The following is a 15000-nucleotide window of genomic DNA, read 5'->3' as shown; positions in this document are numbered from 1 at the left end:
GTCATTGGCAGTACAGGCTGCATTGTGTTGTAGAAGACGGTGGGCCACTTCACTCTTGATCTTTGGTCTTTTGCAGAAATCTACATACACTGGGCAGCTATTGATCTGATATAATTTCTGTGCATTCAAAGCAATTAGTCCATTTCCGTTACCTGAACTAACCTGTCAGTGTTTGGCAGTATTCCAAACTTCAAATGAAGGCACAAGAGGTCATGGGTTTGACTCTAAATGATGGCTACCGATACTAAACTATAGCCAGGACGTGACATTTAACCCTGGTATTAATCTCATCTGATGGATTTCTCTGGTTCTAAATGACTCTGAATTCTAATGCACACACACTGTGGTTAGGTAGTTCTCGGGTGTGTTGTGGTCCGTCTGTGCTAGCACAACTGTGCGAGCGCATCTGTGCTAGTCCGTCTGTGCTGGCCCGTCTGTGCTAGTCCATCTGTGGTACTCTGTCTGTGCTAGCCCGTCTGTGGTAGTCCGTCAGTGCTAGCCCGTCTGTGGTAGTCCGTCTGTGCTAGTCTGTCTGTACTGGCTCGTATGTGCTAGTCCCACTGTGCTACTCTGTCTGCGCTAGCCCGTCTGCGCTAGCCCGTCTGCGCTAGCCCGTCTGTGCTAGTCTGTCTGTGCTAGCCCGTCTGTGCTAGCCCGTCTGTGCTAGTCTGTCTGTGTTAGCCCGTCTGTGTTAGCCCGTCTGTGTTAGCCCGTCTGTGTTAGCCCGTCTGTGCTAGCCCGTCTGCGCTAGCCCGTCTGCGCTAGCCCGTCTGCGCTAGCCCGTCTGTGCTAGTCTGTCTGTGCTAGTCTGTCTGTGCTAGTCTGTCTGTGTTAGCCCGTCTGTGCTAGTCTGTCTGTGTTAGCCCGTCTGTGCTAGCCCGTCTGTGCTAGTCTGTCTGTGCTAGTCTGTCTGTGTTAGCCCGTCTGTGCTAGTCCGTCTGTACTGGCTCGTATGTGCTAGTCCGTCTGTGCTAGCCCGTCTGTGCTAGTCTGTCTGTGCTAGTCTGTCTGTGTTAGCCCGTCTGTGCTAGCCCGTCTGTGGTAGTCCGTTTGTGCTAGCCCGTCTGTACTGGCTCGTATGTGCTAGCCCGTCTGTGCTAGTCTGTCTGTGCTAGTCTGTCTGTTTTAGCCCGTCTGTGCTAGTCCGTCTGTACTGGCTCGTATGTGCTAGTCCGTCTGCGCTAGTCTATCTGTGCTAACCTGTCTGTGCTAGTCCGTCTGTGCTAGCCCGTCTGTGCTAGTCTGTCTGTGCTAGCCCGTCTGTGCTAGTCTGTCTGTGCTAGCCCGTCTGTGCTAGCCCGTCCATGCTGCTCTCCTGCACTCTCCTACCACCCTGCGTTAGTCTGGCGCTAGCATTTTTATTCCCTGCCACTGAAACTCGAAGAAATCCATTTATGGTGGCCTCTCCAGCCTTGCCTGTCAGATCTGTGGGCCACTTTAAACCAGATATGAGCCCCCGACCACTTTAATAGCCCCCACCTCAGCAGAGTCCTGCCCCGACCTTCAATAAATACTCACCGGACGGGCCAGAGATCTGCCCTCCTCTGCACTCGGAGCCCCTCGGCTTTGCTGGAGGGTCCCACGCAGGTGGAACGGCAGAAAGGTAGCCAGCGTCTAAGCTCCTGTCTGCGGGAGAAAATGGCCACCGACAGCCAGCGGTGTGGTTGGAGAAAATGGCGACGCTGTAATGGTGAGCTTATGCGGTGGTCGGGGTGGGGTATGTTGGGGAGGGGTGTGTGGGTGGTGCGGTGTGGGGGGGGGCGGCGGCGGGACACGGAGGCACGATGAGGACGCGGTCGCCCTCCTCTCTCAGCTCCTTCCCCTCCGCATGACAGCAGCCCAAGATGGATTTCCCAGCCTCATGGATGCATTCATAAATGCATTTCCCCCGGATTTATTGTGGACCAATCGGAGAATGATGAAGAGACCAGTGAGACCCCTCGCCTCACTGACCCCAGAGGAAGAAAGACGGGAGAGCGAGCAAGAAAGAGATGGAGGTAGAGAGAAGCAGGGGGTGGGTGGGGGGGACAGAGACGGAGAGAGAACGCCGTGCCCCCTCCACCTGTGAGATGGAGCAGTAAAGCACTGTCTACTGGGTGAGGGGCTCTTTCTCCAGACGCTGTCACCGGGGAGTACTCGGCCGTGGCTATAAACTTAATGAAGTTTGACTGAACTCATCAGCTTCTGAGAGCCTGAATCCCCAGTGCTAGGAAAGCAGATGTGCAGGGTAAAAGCAGATGGTTCCTGGGGAAGAGGCTGACTTAGGGGCCATTACGGCTCCCTGCTGGTCCCTGATGTGGGGCTCGGGGTGGGCGTGGCCAAGGGGAATCCTGCCTCTAATGAGATGGCCCCTTTTGTTCATTAATTAATTTATTTGTCGGACCCGTTTGATAGCTTTTCCGTTTCCCATAAGGCAACACACCCAAGCCAAACCTTTCCTACACGAACAGACAGGAGGAGGGCGAGGAGAACGCCATTAAGCGGGAGGTGTTCTGAAGATGGCGCGTGTGCCTGTATGTCGTGCCTCATTGTCCGGGACCGTACAGCCGTGTCGGGCTGTGTTTCCTTGTGACGGTCTTATGGGTTTGTGTCGCTCCCTCCCCGGTTCCTCCTCCTTAAGATGCAGCTGTGCCCCCCTCCCCCCCTCCCCCCCTCCCCTCCTCCTCCTCCTCTCAATCTTTCTGGTGGCGAGTGGAACTTGCTATGCATTTCACGTCGGAGTCAGAGTGTGTTGCTATGGTGGTTGCTAGGGATTTAGTCGGGGGTGACGTGAAAAGTCCGAATATTAAAGGTGTCCCGAAGCTCGTCTGTTTGAAGCAGCGTGAGCTATCGCTTCGCCAGGTTTTGTCACTCCACCTGTCATTACTGCCTCTGCCTCTCTGGAAATATCAACTATTGATTTTCAAAACTGAACTGAGACACCCCCCCCCCCACCCCCCAACGCCCCCCCCTCCCAAAAAGCCCTTCAAAGACAGTATTCACTCCTCTTTTATTTAGTGTAAGAAATGCATTTACCGTTAGCCTGTGCATTGGTTGCAACCCATTACAGGCGTGATGATTTGTTTTGATCAATAAGCGCTTTTCTGAAGGGTGCAAAGACTTCCGCTCTCTCGCACTACATTGGCTGCAGAAAGAGGTTGGGTTTTAATGTTCCTCCATCACCTTTTCAACAGGGGGGGGGGGGGCTCTTGTGTAGTCCTTTCTTCCTCATTGTGTGCTTGAATGTCCTTGGTCCTGGGGGGGGGGGGATAATCGAGTGCAGTGAAGAGGTCCGTGGATGAGGCCATGGCCGCCCACCAGAAGCTGCGTGGAAGGCTAGCGGCATTAGCGAGCTGATCTCCCACCACGTTAATTGTGGCGCGAGATCGTGACTTTGGGTTAAAGGGTGAGCGGCATTTGCGCATTTCTCTGCGATGTTCCTGCCGCTTTTCCTCTCCTCCCGTCAGCTCCGCACGCGTCGGCGCCGGAACTCGGAGGAACGTGTCTCTGGCTTCCTCGCCGTGTCCTGCCAGGACTGGGGCGGCACTTTCATTTCACACCAGCTGTTCCTTTTTCTCTACGTGTGCTTGTGCGGCAGACAGACCGTCCGCGCCGTCTGTGTTTGTCCTCTTCCGTGAGGCTCAGCGGAACGCGTGAGATCCGGTGATGGTGACTGCTCTCCGTGTAGGTACTACAGCATGAGGCATGAAGTCACCACACGCCGTTACCCGAGCTAACACGGCCCGCGTGTTGTTTTCTGTAGGTGTCGAGTGATCTTGCAGTAGCAAGAGGAATAGAACTCTTGAAGAGTGAGGTACTAGCACAGAACACACACACACACACACACACACACACCAAAGAAGTAGACACAAAACCTCTATCTTAAGCATTCCAGAATTGCAATAAAATGTAATAAAATTGTGTTTCCATTATGAATAGTCACTATATGACAAAAAAACATACCTGACAATCTTGTAGGCCATTTGTAGTAACATACACAGCTGTGTGTGTGTGTGTGTGTGTGTGTGTGTGTGAGAGAGAGAGAGAGAGAGAGAGAGGGAGTGAATGTGGCATGAATTGTTATTTAATAGGCAGATCAATAACATACTCAATGGTAATGACCAGTCCCCTTCACAGTACTACAGGCCCAGAGAGGGCGGGTCTGCATGTCTACCCCCCCCTCCTTCCCCTGCCTGCAGCAATCACACACACACACACACACACACACACACACACACACACACACACACACACAGCTAAGCTAGTTAGCCTTGGAAGAGAGAGCCCCAAACCCCGATCAATAACTTTACTTTTGTCTGCCTAATTGCTCATTGGTTGACATTGGCACTCTGCAATATGGTCGCCACGTAACTGGGGTGATCGCCTTTCTCCCTCTCTTTTCTTACCGAACCACCTCACGCCCTCTGGCCCCTCACATCTCTGCCCCTCGTCTTCCTCCGCACGGTGTTTTTCGGGGGCTGGCCACACTGGTGCGGAAGCTGTCCTGTCGGGACGCCAGCGTCAGGAGGCTCCAGCGAGACCTGCTCGTCTCCCACCAGGCCCGTGACTCTCAGAGTGCTCAGGTAACTCCTCATACTTTTGCCTATCGCACTCTCCTCTCACGCTCTCACTCTGTCTGTTTATCATTCCCCCCTCCATTCTCTCTCTCTCTCTCATCATCTCTCGTGGTCGTTTATGCCAATGAGACGGAGAAAATGAAGCGAGATTTTCTTTACTCTGCATTCTCCCGCCCGCCTCTATGATTACCTCGTTCTCAGTCCGGGTGCGGTGCTGCTTTGCGTAGTAACGTATTGATTGCACCTGCTGTAAATTGCATGAATAAATGAATGTGTGAGGGGGCATTTATATTGTGCAATTATGCCCTGAAGTCCAAAGGCAAATGGAGCAGGGGGCGGGAGCGCGGAGTCCCTCGTTCGGTCTCGCCGGCGCGTACGCCGACGTCTGAAACTCACGTCGACTCCGCCGGCGTTTGCATTTAATTCCACGTGAGGAGATAACTATGTTTCTCTGCCGGGATTCAAATGTGGTATTGATCATGCGGCGGCCGGGGGGGTGGGGGGTTCAAAATCAAAGCAGCGATGCCACTTCAGAGCCGAACGCGCTCACTTTAAAGTCTGATTAAAAAACAATAACCAGAAAACCAATGAAAGAATCGTTCCCACTAATCACAAGAATTCTTTATGCATCCGTCCCGTTCTCCCTCAGAACGAGCGTCTTGGCGTTCCTTCTGTGTGCTTTTTTTCCAGTTGTAGTGTGCTAATGTCATGATTTAAATGAAGTATTGATCAGTTTAGGAGGGGAGAATGGAGAGAGAGCGCGTGCGATGGTAAGGCGAGGCGAGCCCGGCTGGGTTATCAGCTCACATCACATACCCAAAGCAGGAGCCACGGGACGAGCGGGGCTAGTTGTTTTTTTCTTCTTTTTAGGATTAATCTCATTTTTTGAAGTTCAGAGTCCTGCAGGAATTGGAGCAGGATATGGAAGAGGAGGACCCTGGGAAAGAGAAGGAGCTAGGACTTGTTCTTTGCCAGAGAGCACGCGCTGGCGGAACCAGGCGCAGGGACACTTCGTTTAGACGGAGGAGTGTGTGAGGATTACTCCCAGGCCTCCGACGATTGCGGCTGACGGCGCCGATGGCCGGGTGGTTGGTGTGTGGGCCTCCCGGTTTTGGACGGGTGCGTGTCCGGCTGCAGCAGCTCGGTGGGGCAGACTCCGAACGGGTCTCCGCCGGCGGGTTGGACTGGACCAGGACCAGGGGTCTGACAGCGTTCCTCTCTCTTCCTTCTTGGCTATTTCCCCTCCCCTCTCCTCCTATCTCTCTCTCTCTCCCCTTTCTCCCTCTCTCACCCTCTGTCCCTTTCTCTCTCTCTCTCTCTCTCTTAAGCTGGTGACAATGCATTTAATTAGGAGATTAATTATTTATTTTGTGGGGTGATCTTGTGGGCCCTTCTGTAATGTTTATAAAGTTTCGTGATCTGAATGAGCACTTTCGCTACAGACTGAATGTCTTGTCAGAATACAGTCCTGTAGTCCTGTAGTTCATGTTTGCTGTTTACTCCATATTCCCCTGCGCTTTGTCCAGAAACCAGAGTCGCTTTCCCCCTTCTGTGGTTGGCGTTTGCGTCCCAACGTGAATGCCTCGATTCCGCATTCGATTGAGGATTGATCGGGGATTGATTTTCGCTCGTTTTATTCGGCACGCAGCCGGCGTGGCCGGCCGGAGCTCGTGGGTGTGCGTGGGCGTGAGCGGCGCCGGTCGTGGGGGTCCACGGCGGTGCCGGGCTGTGTGAGGACGGACAGCGGAGGGAGCCTGTCTGACTGGAGGTGGGGTGGGCTGGAGGAGTGGCAGGGGGCCGCGGCGCGAGCCAGCCCCACCACCACGCGCTATGTGCTGGATTGATTTTTCCCCTCTTCCTCCCCGCACTGCCACCGCAGCTGGATGTCCAGGGGCAGAAGCTGTGGGAAGCGCAGAGGCAGCTGGACGAGAGCCGGCAGGAGGTCCAGCGTGGACAGCACCGCGTCCAGCAGCTGAGCAGGGAGCTCCAGGACTCCACACGGCTGACGCAGGACCTGCAGGCACAGGTAGGACTCTCACCCACACGCTCAGGGTCAGTGGGCCTCCTTCTCCCTCTCCCTCCCTCCCCCTCGTATGAATGTGCTCTATTCACTCCGCGTTCTGTAAAGAGACCGTGTGCACCGCCGTCTGGATCACATTCTGGCTATACGTTTTCTGTCCGGTTTTTTAAACGTTTTACAGCACGCTGTTTGCCTTTATAATTGCATAAAATCCAGAAGTCCATTTATGTTTCAGTAGAATGTGCTACAGGTACATTTGAGTCTCACATAGAAACAGTTCAGGTGTCAGTGTGGGCCCGCTGCCTGTAACAGTACAACCTGGGCTTTCAAGTGAAGCGTAGAGTATTGTATTGTGGGGTTTTCATTGGAAAAAGTAGTCAGTAGTGTCTAGATGAATGTCAGGATGGAGACTGTGACCAGACTGCTTTCCAGAGCCCGTTAGCAGGTGTTGAATATCGATGTAGCTCCGGCAAAAGGAGGACAGGTGCACTCTGGGATATGAACTGCTGTTTTTACCTCAAAGATAAAGTGATATCTGTTCAGGCCCTGAACTTTAAAAAGACTCTGAGAAGTATGTAGATCAGAGTCTCACTACGAGACATTTGGAGTCAGGAATCCCGTGGTCCATCAGAACCCCGCGAGGAGCCGTCGGCCGTGCCTGCCCTCCAGGAGACTCCGCCGTGCTGGGGCGAGAGCTGACTTTGAGACAGGTGTATCTCCCCCCCACACACTGCTTCTCTCACAGACAGGCACACCTGTGGAGGGATGGGCTTATCCTGGCTGTGCCAGGACGTCTCTGTTTACTGGGTTTTACTGGAACAACAACAAAAAAAAAATAAAATAATAAAATCTTACAGCCAGTTACACTGGCAGACAGGCAGTGTAACACACAGTTGGCAAGTCCGTCAGATTATTATGGGATTGCTCCATGGCAGACAAAACACATCGGAGGCACAGACATAGGCAGCTACTTGACAGGTATAAAAACTAACACATGTACAAAAACAAGCACAACTGGTCGGAATACGTAAACAAACGAGGCGATGTCCCCAGCCTGAGGCTGACGCCAGGTTTGCTGCCTTGTAACGTGAGCATCAGAACCCCCTCCTTCCTGACGACGGCTGCTGACCAATCAGAGGCAGGGCCACTGCTGTCCATCAGCAGGGGCTGTGTCAGCTGTCGCTAGGCGTCATGGCAGACTAGTGCGAGGAGCGAGAGAGAGAGAGAGAGGGGGGGGGGATTTGGATTGAGTGCAGCTCTGTTCTAGAGCAGGCTAACTGAGCTGAACTGCAGACTGTCCAGCTCTCATTAAAGTGGCTAACCGTGGTGCTCATCATGTTTGTAAATATTCCTTCATGTGCATTCATGAGAATTTGTCAGGACACAAACAGGATATAATGGAGTTAAAAAATATGAATATAAAAAGAACTGAAAAATACTGTCTGAATATTAAAAAAAGCTCACTAACAGACATTGTACTGACAGACGGTATGTAAATGAAGGCTCCCTTTTTAATTTTTTTAATTAAAAAAGTAATTAATATTAAATAAATTAATTTATATCACATGAAACATGTCAATTAAAATCCAGATCTCGTTGTTATCTGGAACTGTTGCAAACAAATGTGTTAAAAACACAGAGAAACAATGCCTAATGTTAAAGCACATCAAAATAAAATTGTCATTTTAGACAAGCACAAATTATTCCAAACCTGCAGGGAAATGCTTTCATACCTAGAAAATGGAGCAATAAAAACTGCCCAACTGAATGCAAATTCAGTTATGCTAATTGGTGGAATCTCATTTCCTGTTCACCATTAAGACACATTAGCATGCTTGATGAAACTGTTACTGAAAGCTTAAGGTGTAGTGTTTTCTCAGAAAACACATATGGCTGTAAACTGTGGACTGTGAAGTGTGCTTGATGGCTCCGAGTTGTTAAGGGAAGTTGCTCTGGAGCCCAGTTGTGTGGCGTCTCGTCTCGTCTCAGTCTCGTCTCTGCTCTGTCTCTAGCTGTGCGAGACGAGAGGACTGATGGTCCACATGCAGGGGGACCATTAAGATCTGTTGGGCTGCTCAGGTAGCACACCTTGGCCCCCACCATGGGCTTGCCAATGCTAGAGCACATCAGTGCTAGGGCTAATCAATGCTAATGCTAATCAGTGCTAGTGCTAATCAACGCTAGTGCTGATCAGTGCTAGTGCTAATCAACGCTAGTGCTAATCAGCGCTAGTGCATATCAACGCTAGTGCTAATCAATGCTAGTGCTAATCCATGCTAGTGCTAATCCATGCTAGTGCTTATCAGGTGTTTTCAAAAATCCCAAATACCTACATGATGTGTTGTTGTTGCTGTTCCTCCCACCATCTTTCACTGTAGGTGCATCTGACATGAATGCTACAGCACAGCAGGGTGTCATAAAGTATATCTTACATTCAGGACTACATGCATGTCTGTATATGTCTGCAGGGACTCCCAACGCAGACAATTTTGCAGTTTTTCAAATGTTTCCATTGCTGGGTGCCTGTAACAGCTCGTTATTACAGCTGAACTGCGGGAAGAACAACGGGCTAGTGGTTTCAGGAAGACCCGTTTGTGTCAGCCTGATCTAATATAAAAGAGGGACCGCACAAGTTTGATGCATGTTTTGTGGTTTTGTACACTTGTGTGTGTGTGTGTGTGTGTGTGTGTGTGTGTGTGTCTGTTGAGCTCCGTTCCTCCCTCACATTAACCTGTGAGACCACAGCTTTGTGTTCATGTAGTGAGAATCTCGTGGGACGCAGGAGATATGGTGGGGTTATACATAGCCATAGCTGAGGGCTGGTTAGAGGAAGCTAGGCCTTATTATAACTGCGAAAGGGGAGCTGCACCAGGCTCGTTGCCAACGGGTCACCTCCACTAAGGGTCATACTCTGCTAGTGTGTGTGTGTGTGCGCGTGTGTGTGTGTGCATTTATTCCATCTCCTTAGTGGGTTCGTGTGTGTCGCCGCCCTGCAGGTGGAGAGACTCAATGCGGAGCGGTGCTCTATGCGAACAGCAGCACCGCAGCAAAGCAGTGAGGAGGAGGTGCAGGAAATTAAAGGGAGGAGCTGGGAACTGGAAGCAGAGCTGTATGCCACCCAGAGCCAGCTCGGCAGGCACCAGGACGGGACGCAGGACACTTGCAGAGGGGTAGGGGACTCTCTGATACGCCATCATCATCATCATCATCATCATCAACAGCTGATGCATCACAGTCATGTTCTAAACCATGCAAGAACTCCAGCCAGTGAAGTTTGCCCAGGTTGATTACGAAGTGTTTTCACATAGCTTGTAACCCTTGAAGGAAGATTTGTGTCTTCACACCTTCACGTCTCATGGACATATTTTCCAGCAGAATCTGGCCATGCTTGCAATGCTGTCCAAAACCGTGTAGACAGTGACACGGTCGTCGTCATTCTGGAGTTCTCTTTTTAGCACAATGGATTTGAAATGGAAAACAGACCACTGAGTTAAAGTCTGTTGACTTTAATTCAAGGGTATTCACATGAACCGTGAAGGAACTGCAGCCCTTAAACACAGTCCTCCCACTGCAGGAGACCAAAAGTAACTGGACTACTGGCTGCTCAGGTGTCTGTGTTGTTCCATCATTAGTTCATAGTTCATACAACCGAGAGAGGTCTCGAGTTGATTGTATATAACCTCAAAGGGTAATGTGCAACACTTTTTATTAGGTACTAATGAGCTCATGCATTTAAAGGTCCTCATCTAAAGTAATAATATTTATAAATAACACATCCTACAATGTCCTTCTGGTCGCAGTATGCAAGAATAGCCTGATAAACAGCAAATGTGCACAGGTATTTAGATCTAAATGTGGCTTTCTATAGATTTTCAGTCTAATTACATCGTCATTCAATCTTTACAGTAGGACCTAAAGTAAGAAAGCCAGTAAAATACCGTGTCTGCCAACCTGCAAGGACATGCTACTTTATATTATTATTTAGTTACATTTTCTTCATCCTGATGCTTATAGTCCTTTCTCCGAAGGATTCACTGCAAGACTTTCAGACGCGAACATGTTGAGTAACCTTTATGTATTAAAAGCAATACGTGAGAATGCACTGGCAGTAGTTGTGGTAGTTGGACTTTTCAGTGGTATATAAAGCAGTAGATACTAGTGCTCAAATGTGATTTATTCTCCACCTGTTTAAATGAGCCCCATTAAGTGTAACCTATAGTGTAACCTACATGATCAGAGTAGTTCCAATGTCCTCCACACTACTGTTCCTTCAGCTGTATCTTTCCGGGCGAAGTACACTTTGGATTCATGAATAATACATGTTTGGATACATAAATTGTAAAACATTTAGCAATGGCTTGGTTTGCACACACAGGAAGTTATTTATAATTGTTGGGGTGGGTGGTTAGTGGAAAGTGGTTACAGGAGACATCTTTGTTTGCTTCTCGAAGAGGAGGACAGGCCGCAGGGTTCTCGGTCTTGAGCCAGCAGTAAAGAACCCCAGTACAAACATGTCCGAAGTGGGCCTCACGTTCCCGAGGAACTTCACTGAGACACCTCTGCATTAGCTCCACAGAGAGCACAGGTCCCGCCGTCCTGTCCCGCAGATGCGGGAGCCTTGTCCACACAGAGGTGTGTTCTTTAAACATGAGTGCTCAGCATGACTGCGGTGCCGGATTGTAACACGCTGACACACACACACACACACACACACACACACACACACACACACAGAGAATAGCCTTGATATTCAGATGAAAATGGAAAATGGAGCCATAGTTCCCTCTGTGGTTTTATTTACCTGTGAGTTTTATTTTATTATGTACATATATGAGCATGTGTATGTGCAATACTTGTATATGTACATATATGAGCATGTGTATGTGTGTATAATAGTTGTATATGTACATATATGAGCATGTGTATGTGTGTATAATAGTTATATATGTACATGCAGTATGTGTATATGTTCTGCAGCCTAGAATCACTCACCAAATTATTTATATTTATTTATATTTAAGGAAAGAATATACCTAAATAAACACTAATACAATAAAAAAACATATTTAGATAAAAACGTGTGTGTATGTGTGTGTGCACGCGTATGTTTTGTTTTCTCAACAACTTATAACTTCTGATATGGCTAGTGGAACTCTCTTGAAGGTTTGACTTGCTGGAAAGTTCTGGTGTCTGCCGCAGACGCGCTGAGGTGTAGGTGTGTGGCCACAGCTCTGGCGCCGTGCTGCGGAAGCCGTGTGCCGTCATTTGGACAGCGAACAGAACACAAAGCAGGCCGAGTCAAAGCCGCGGCAGCGAGGTGTCCCACGGGTGCACTTTTCTTCCTGCAACAAATAAAGACTTGCGGCTCTGACATATTCAGTAGCTTTAGATATCATTTTCTCAGGGTGCCTAACATTTATGCACAGAACCGTGTGTGTGTGTGTGTGTGTGCGCGCATGCATACATTCATGCGCGCACACACACACACAAACACACACACACACATACACACACCTCTCTGAGTGCATGTCACCTTTGTTGACTTTGTGTGCAGAGTGTGCTGGCAGCGTGGTGTTCTTAATGACGCTTACATCCTCCGTCTCCCGTCAGCTCTGAATCCCAGCAGTGCTGGCTCAGGAGCAGATTACTGACAGCAGACATGAGAAGAGTGCAGAGCAGAGGAACCCAACACACACACACACACACACACACACACACACACACACACACACACACACACACACACACACACACACCACACACACTCCGCTCATATTCCCCAGTCTACCTTTCTCATTATGGGCAAACAGAGCAGCCATTTTCACTCTGCTTTATTTGTTCTGAACCACCATCTTTGTTCGAGTTATTCTCTCACCTTGGAGATGTTTCTGTTTGATGATCAACATTCACTGTTTGAATCGTCTCATCGTGTGTGTGCGCGTGCATCGTGTGTGTGTGTGTGTGTGTGTAGGCAGATGAACAGATACAGCAGCTGCAGGAGGAAGTGACCAGGCTTAAGGTGGAGCTGAGCTGTGTCAGTCAGCAGGTAGGTGCAGCATCGGTCCACCTAACTGAGCACCACGCCTACACCACCACCACCACCACCACCCCCCACTATACCCATCTGCATTTAAAGACACTGCTCACCTTCGTTTCACAACACTGCATCCGCGGACACCACCCACAGCCCGAGCTCACACCACACACCCCTTACGCACAGCATACGATTCACCTGAACACCTGTGTTCAGCACGTCGAGCGTGTTGGGGGGGTTCGTGCTCTTTAGCTGCTTCTGTGGAAGGAACGAACGTTAGGGGGGGTGATGTCAGCTGTCCAGACGGCGCGGCCGTCTGTGAGCCCCGGACCGCCGCCCACTGCCCACAGACGTCTGGAGACACGATAGGGCGAGTGGAGCTCTTATGTGGGTTAATAGGGAGTCCACCTCCAGGTTAGAGGAACCGGGTCTGCTCAGTAATAGAGCTGCGATGGGTATCTGCATGGCATCCTTACCTCCACCCACACCCCCTCCTCCACCCACACCCCCTCCTTCTCCACCCAGAAGAGCGTTAGGGTCCGGCGAGCGCCGAATGACTGGTAATAAAACATTTGATTGAGAGGAGAGTGGTGTGTGAGCCGTAAACAGACTGGATTCTGCCCTTTAATTTCGCCATCTCCAGAGAACGGCTTCTGCCGTGCCTCACACCTACGAGCGCTTAGGTGTCTGCCCTAGGACTGGGGATTTAATTTACTGCGTGCGCGCGTGTGAGAGAGATTGTGTGCGCTGGTGCGTGTGCACGCGTGTGCGATTTTTGTGTTCCCGAGGACAAAGACGTGGGGGGTTTTTTTCATTGCGAATTCTCACTATTCTACAAGGTGCCTCGGTGCTGATAAGAAAGAAACAATCATTTCATCCCCGCTGAGTAAATTGGCCGTGCTGCATCTAGATGGCAGAAGGCGGGCCCGTTCCCGACTACACGGTTCCTCAAGACGGTACCCCCCCGCTCTCCTCGGGCCGTGAGCTGTCCAAAACGCGGTCAAACCGAACTGCGGCGCTCCGCCTCGGCGTGGCGATCGGGCGCCGCGCGGTCTGGAGCGGGTGGTTGGGGGTTCCACGGGCGCGACGCGTGTTGCGCGCGCACGGGCAGGGGCCGGCCGCGAGGCGCGCAGCCGCCGGCGCTGATGAAAGGTTAGAAGTGGAGCATATATCAGACGCACGGCGGGGCGGTAATAAAGGGCCAGCCCGCCGAAGCCCTCTCCTCTTCTGGGAGCCGCACGCATTTTTACTGCCTGTCTGACAGCAAGACGAAGTGCTCGTCCAATTAGAAAAATATTTGGGCGCATACTTTCCAACGTGAAGCCCATTGGCTTCATATTTTCAAGCCCATTTTTATCAGGAAGCTCGGCTATTTTTATTGCTTGTTTGTTCTTCCCTCAATGGCTGCCGTGTATATATATTTTACTACGCAGCCAGCACACATGCTAATGCTTCCTGCACCAAATTTAACCATGCTAACAATATGACTATTGTTTCCCCGCGCCTCCCATGATGGAGAGGTCTTGTATGGGGCAGGAACACGAGAGTTTGCAGGAGAGGTTTCTTCCACTTCTTCTTCTCCTTTACATGTTAAAACTTGCGGTTTCAGCCATCGTTTCTCTCGTGTTGTGTCCCCTGCACCCAGACACTCTGTCCTGCTCGTTTCTTACCCGTCCAGCACTTTTGCCCCCCCCCCTATCCGGATTAGATGCAGGGTTTATCCCCCCCCCCCCCCCCCCCCCCCCCTTTCTCTTTTTTTCCAGAGTGCATTAAAATTAAATTCTCTCTTGTTGTTGTGAAAAGAGGCACACGTTAAAAATAATTGGATGTGGGAGAGAACAAAGGTTTCGCCTCCCGTTCTCCGACTGCACGGCCCGGTGAGGCGTTGAGTCGCAGCCCGACGCATTGTTCTGCTGTCTGCAGCCATCCCCCAGCAGACACTCAGCGCCGGAGAAGTCACTTTTAATGTCTGATAATCAAGGTGAATTTTCAAAAAGCTGCCATTTTCAAATGATGGTGTATATATTATGTGGGGACGGGGAGTTTTCGGGAGGGGAGCCCCCCCCCCCCCCCCCCTCCCCGGGTGGGCGGGATCTGGCTGGCGCGGCCCATGCACAGTGAAAGAGAGACACCTAATGGCGGCCGGGAGAACTGCAGGCTTGGTTTGGTTTCCGGGCTGTGGCGGGCAGGAAGGAGGGTGTTCTCTGGTTAGAGAGTGGATTGTCACTCTCATGACGGGCATCTTTGTGCCGTGTGATTTCGTTTCATCTGTGACAAGGTGTGGGTGCTGTATGTGGAAGTCACTAACCACCAAAGCAACAGTAGCAGTCTATTTTGGAGGGGTTTTTTTTCTAACCCTTCCAAACAGTAGAACTTTTCTGCTCTTCCTG

The 15000-nt window shown here is 50.6% G+C and overlaps 1 protein-coding gene across 1 annotated transcript in view; it reads left to right on the top strand.

Moving 5' to 3' along the window:
• The window catches only part of LOC143502693 (uncharacterized), a gene marked incomplete at its 3' end in the record, with an annotated part of 76429 nt that extends 62667 nt beyond the window's left edge, over positions 1 to 13762 (top strand). The window contains exons 5-10 of the mRNA XM_076995354.1: positions 3743 to 3793; positions 4479 to 4562; positions 6436 to 6582; positions 9573 to 9746; positions 12548 to 12622; positions 13521 to 13762. Coding sequence (XP_076851469.1) covers positions 3743 to 3793; positions 4479 to 4562; positions 6436 to 6582; positions 9573 to 9746; positions 12548 to 12622; positions 13521 to 13762 — 773 coding nt within the window. The remainder of the gene's footprint in view (positions 1 to 3742; positions 3794 to 4478; positions 4563 to 6435; positions 6583 to 9572; positions 9747 to 12547; positions 12623 to 13520) is intronic.
• Positions 13763 to 15000: the final 1238 nt, after the last annotated feature.

This window comes from Brachyhypopomus gauderio, unplaced genomic scaffold (genome assembly GCF_052324685.1).
Source record: "Brachyhypopomus gauderio isolate BG-103 unplaced genomic scaffold, BGAUD_0.2 sc196, whole genome shotgun sequence".
In the NCBI taxonomy this organism is placed as follows: domain Eukaryota; kingdom Metazoa; phylum Chordata; class Actinopteri; order Gymnotiformes; family Hypopomidae; genus Brachyhypopomus; species Brachyhypopomus gauderio.
Note: the sequence above shows the minus strand (reverse complement) of the source record. Positions and strands in the feature narration are given on the sequence as shown.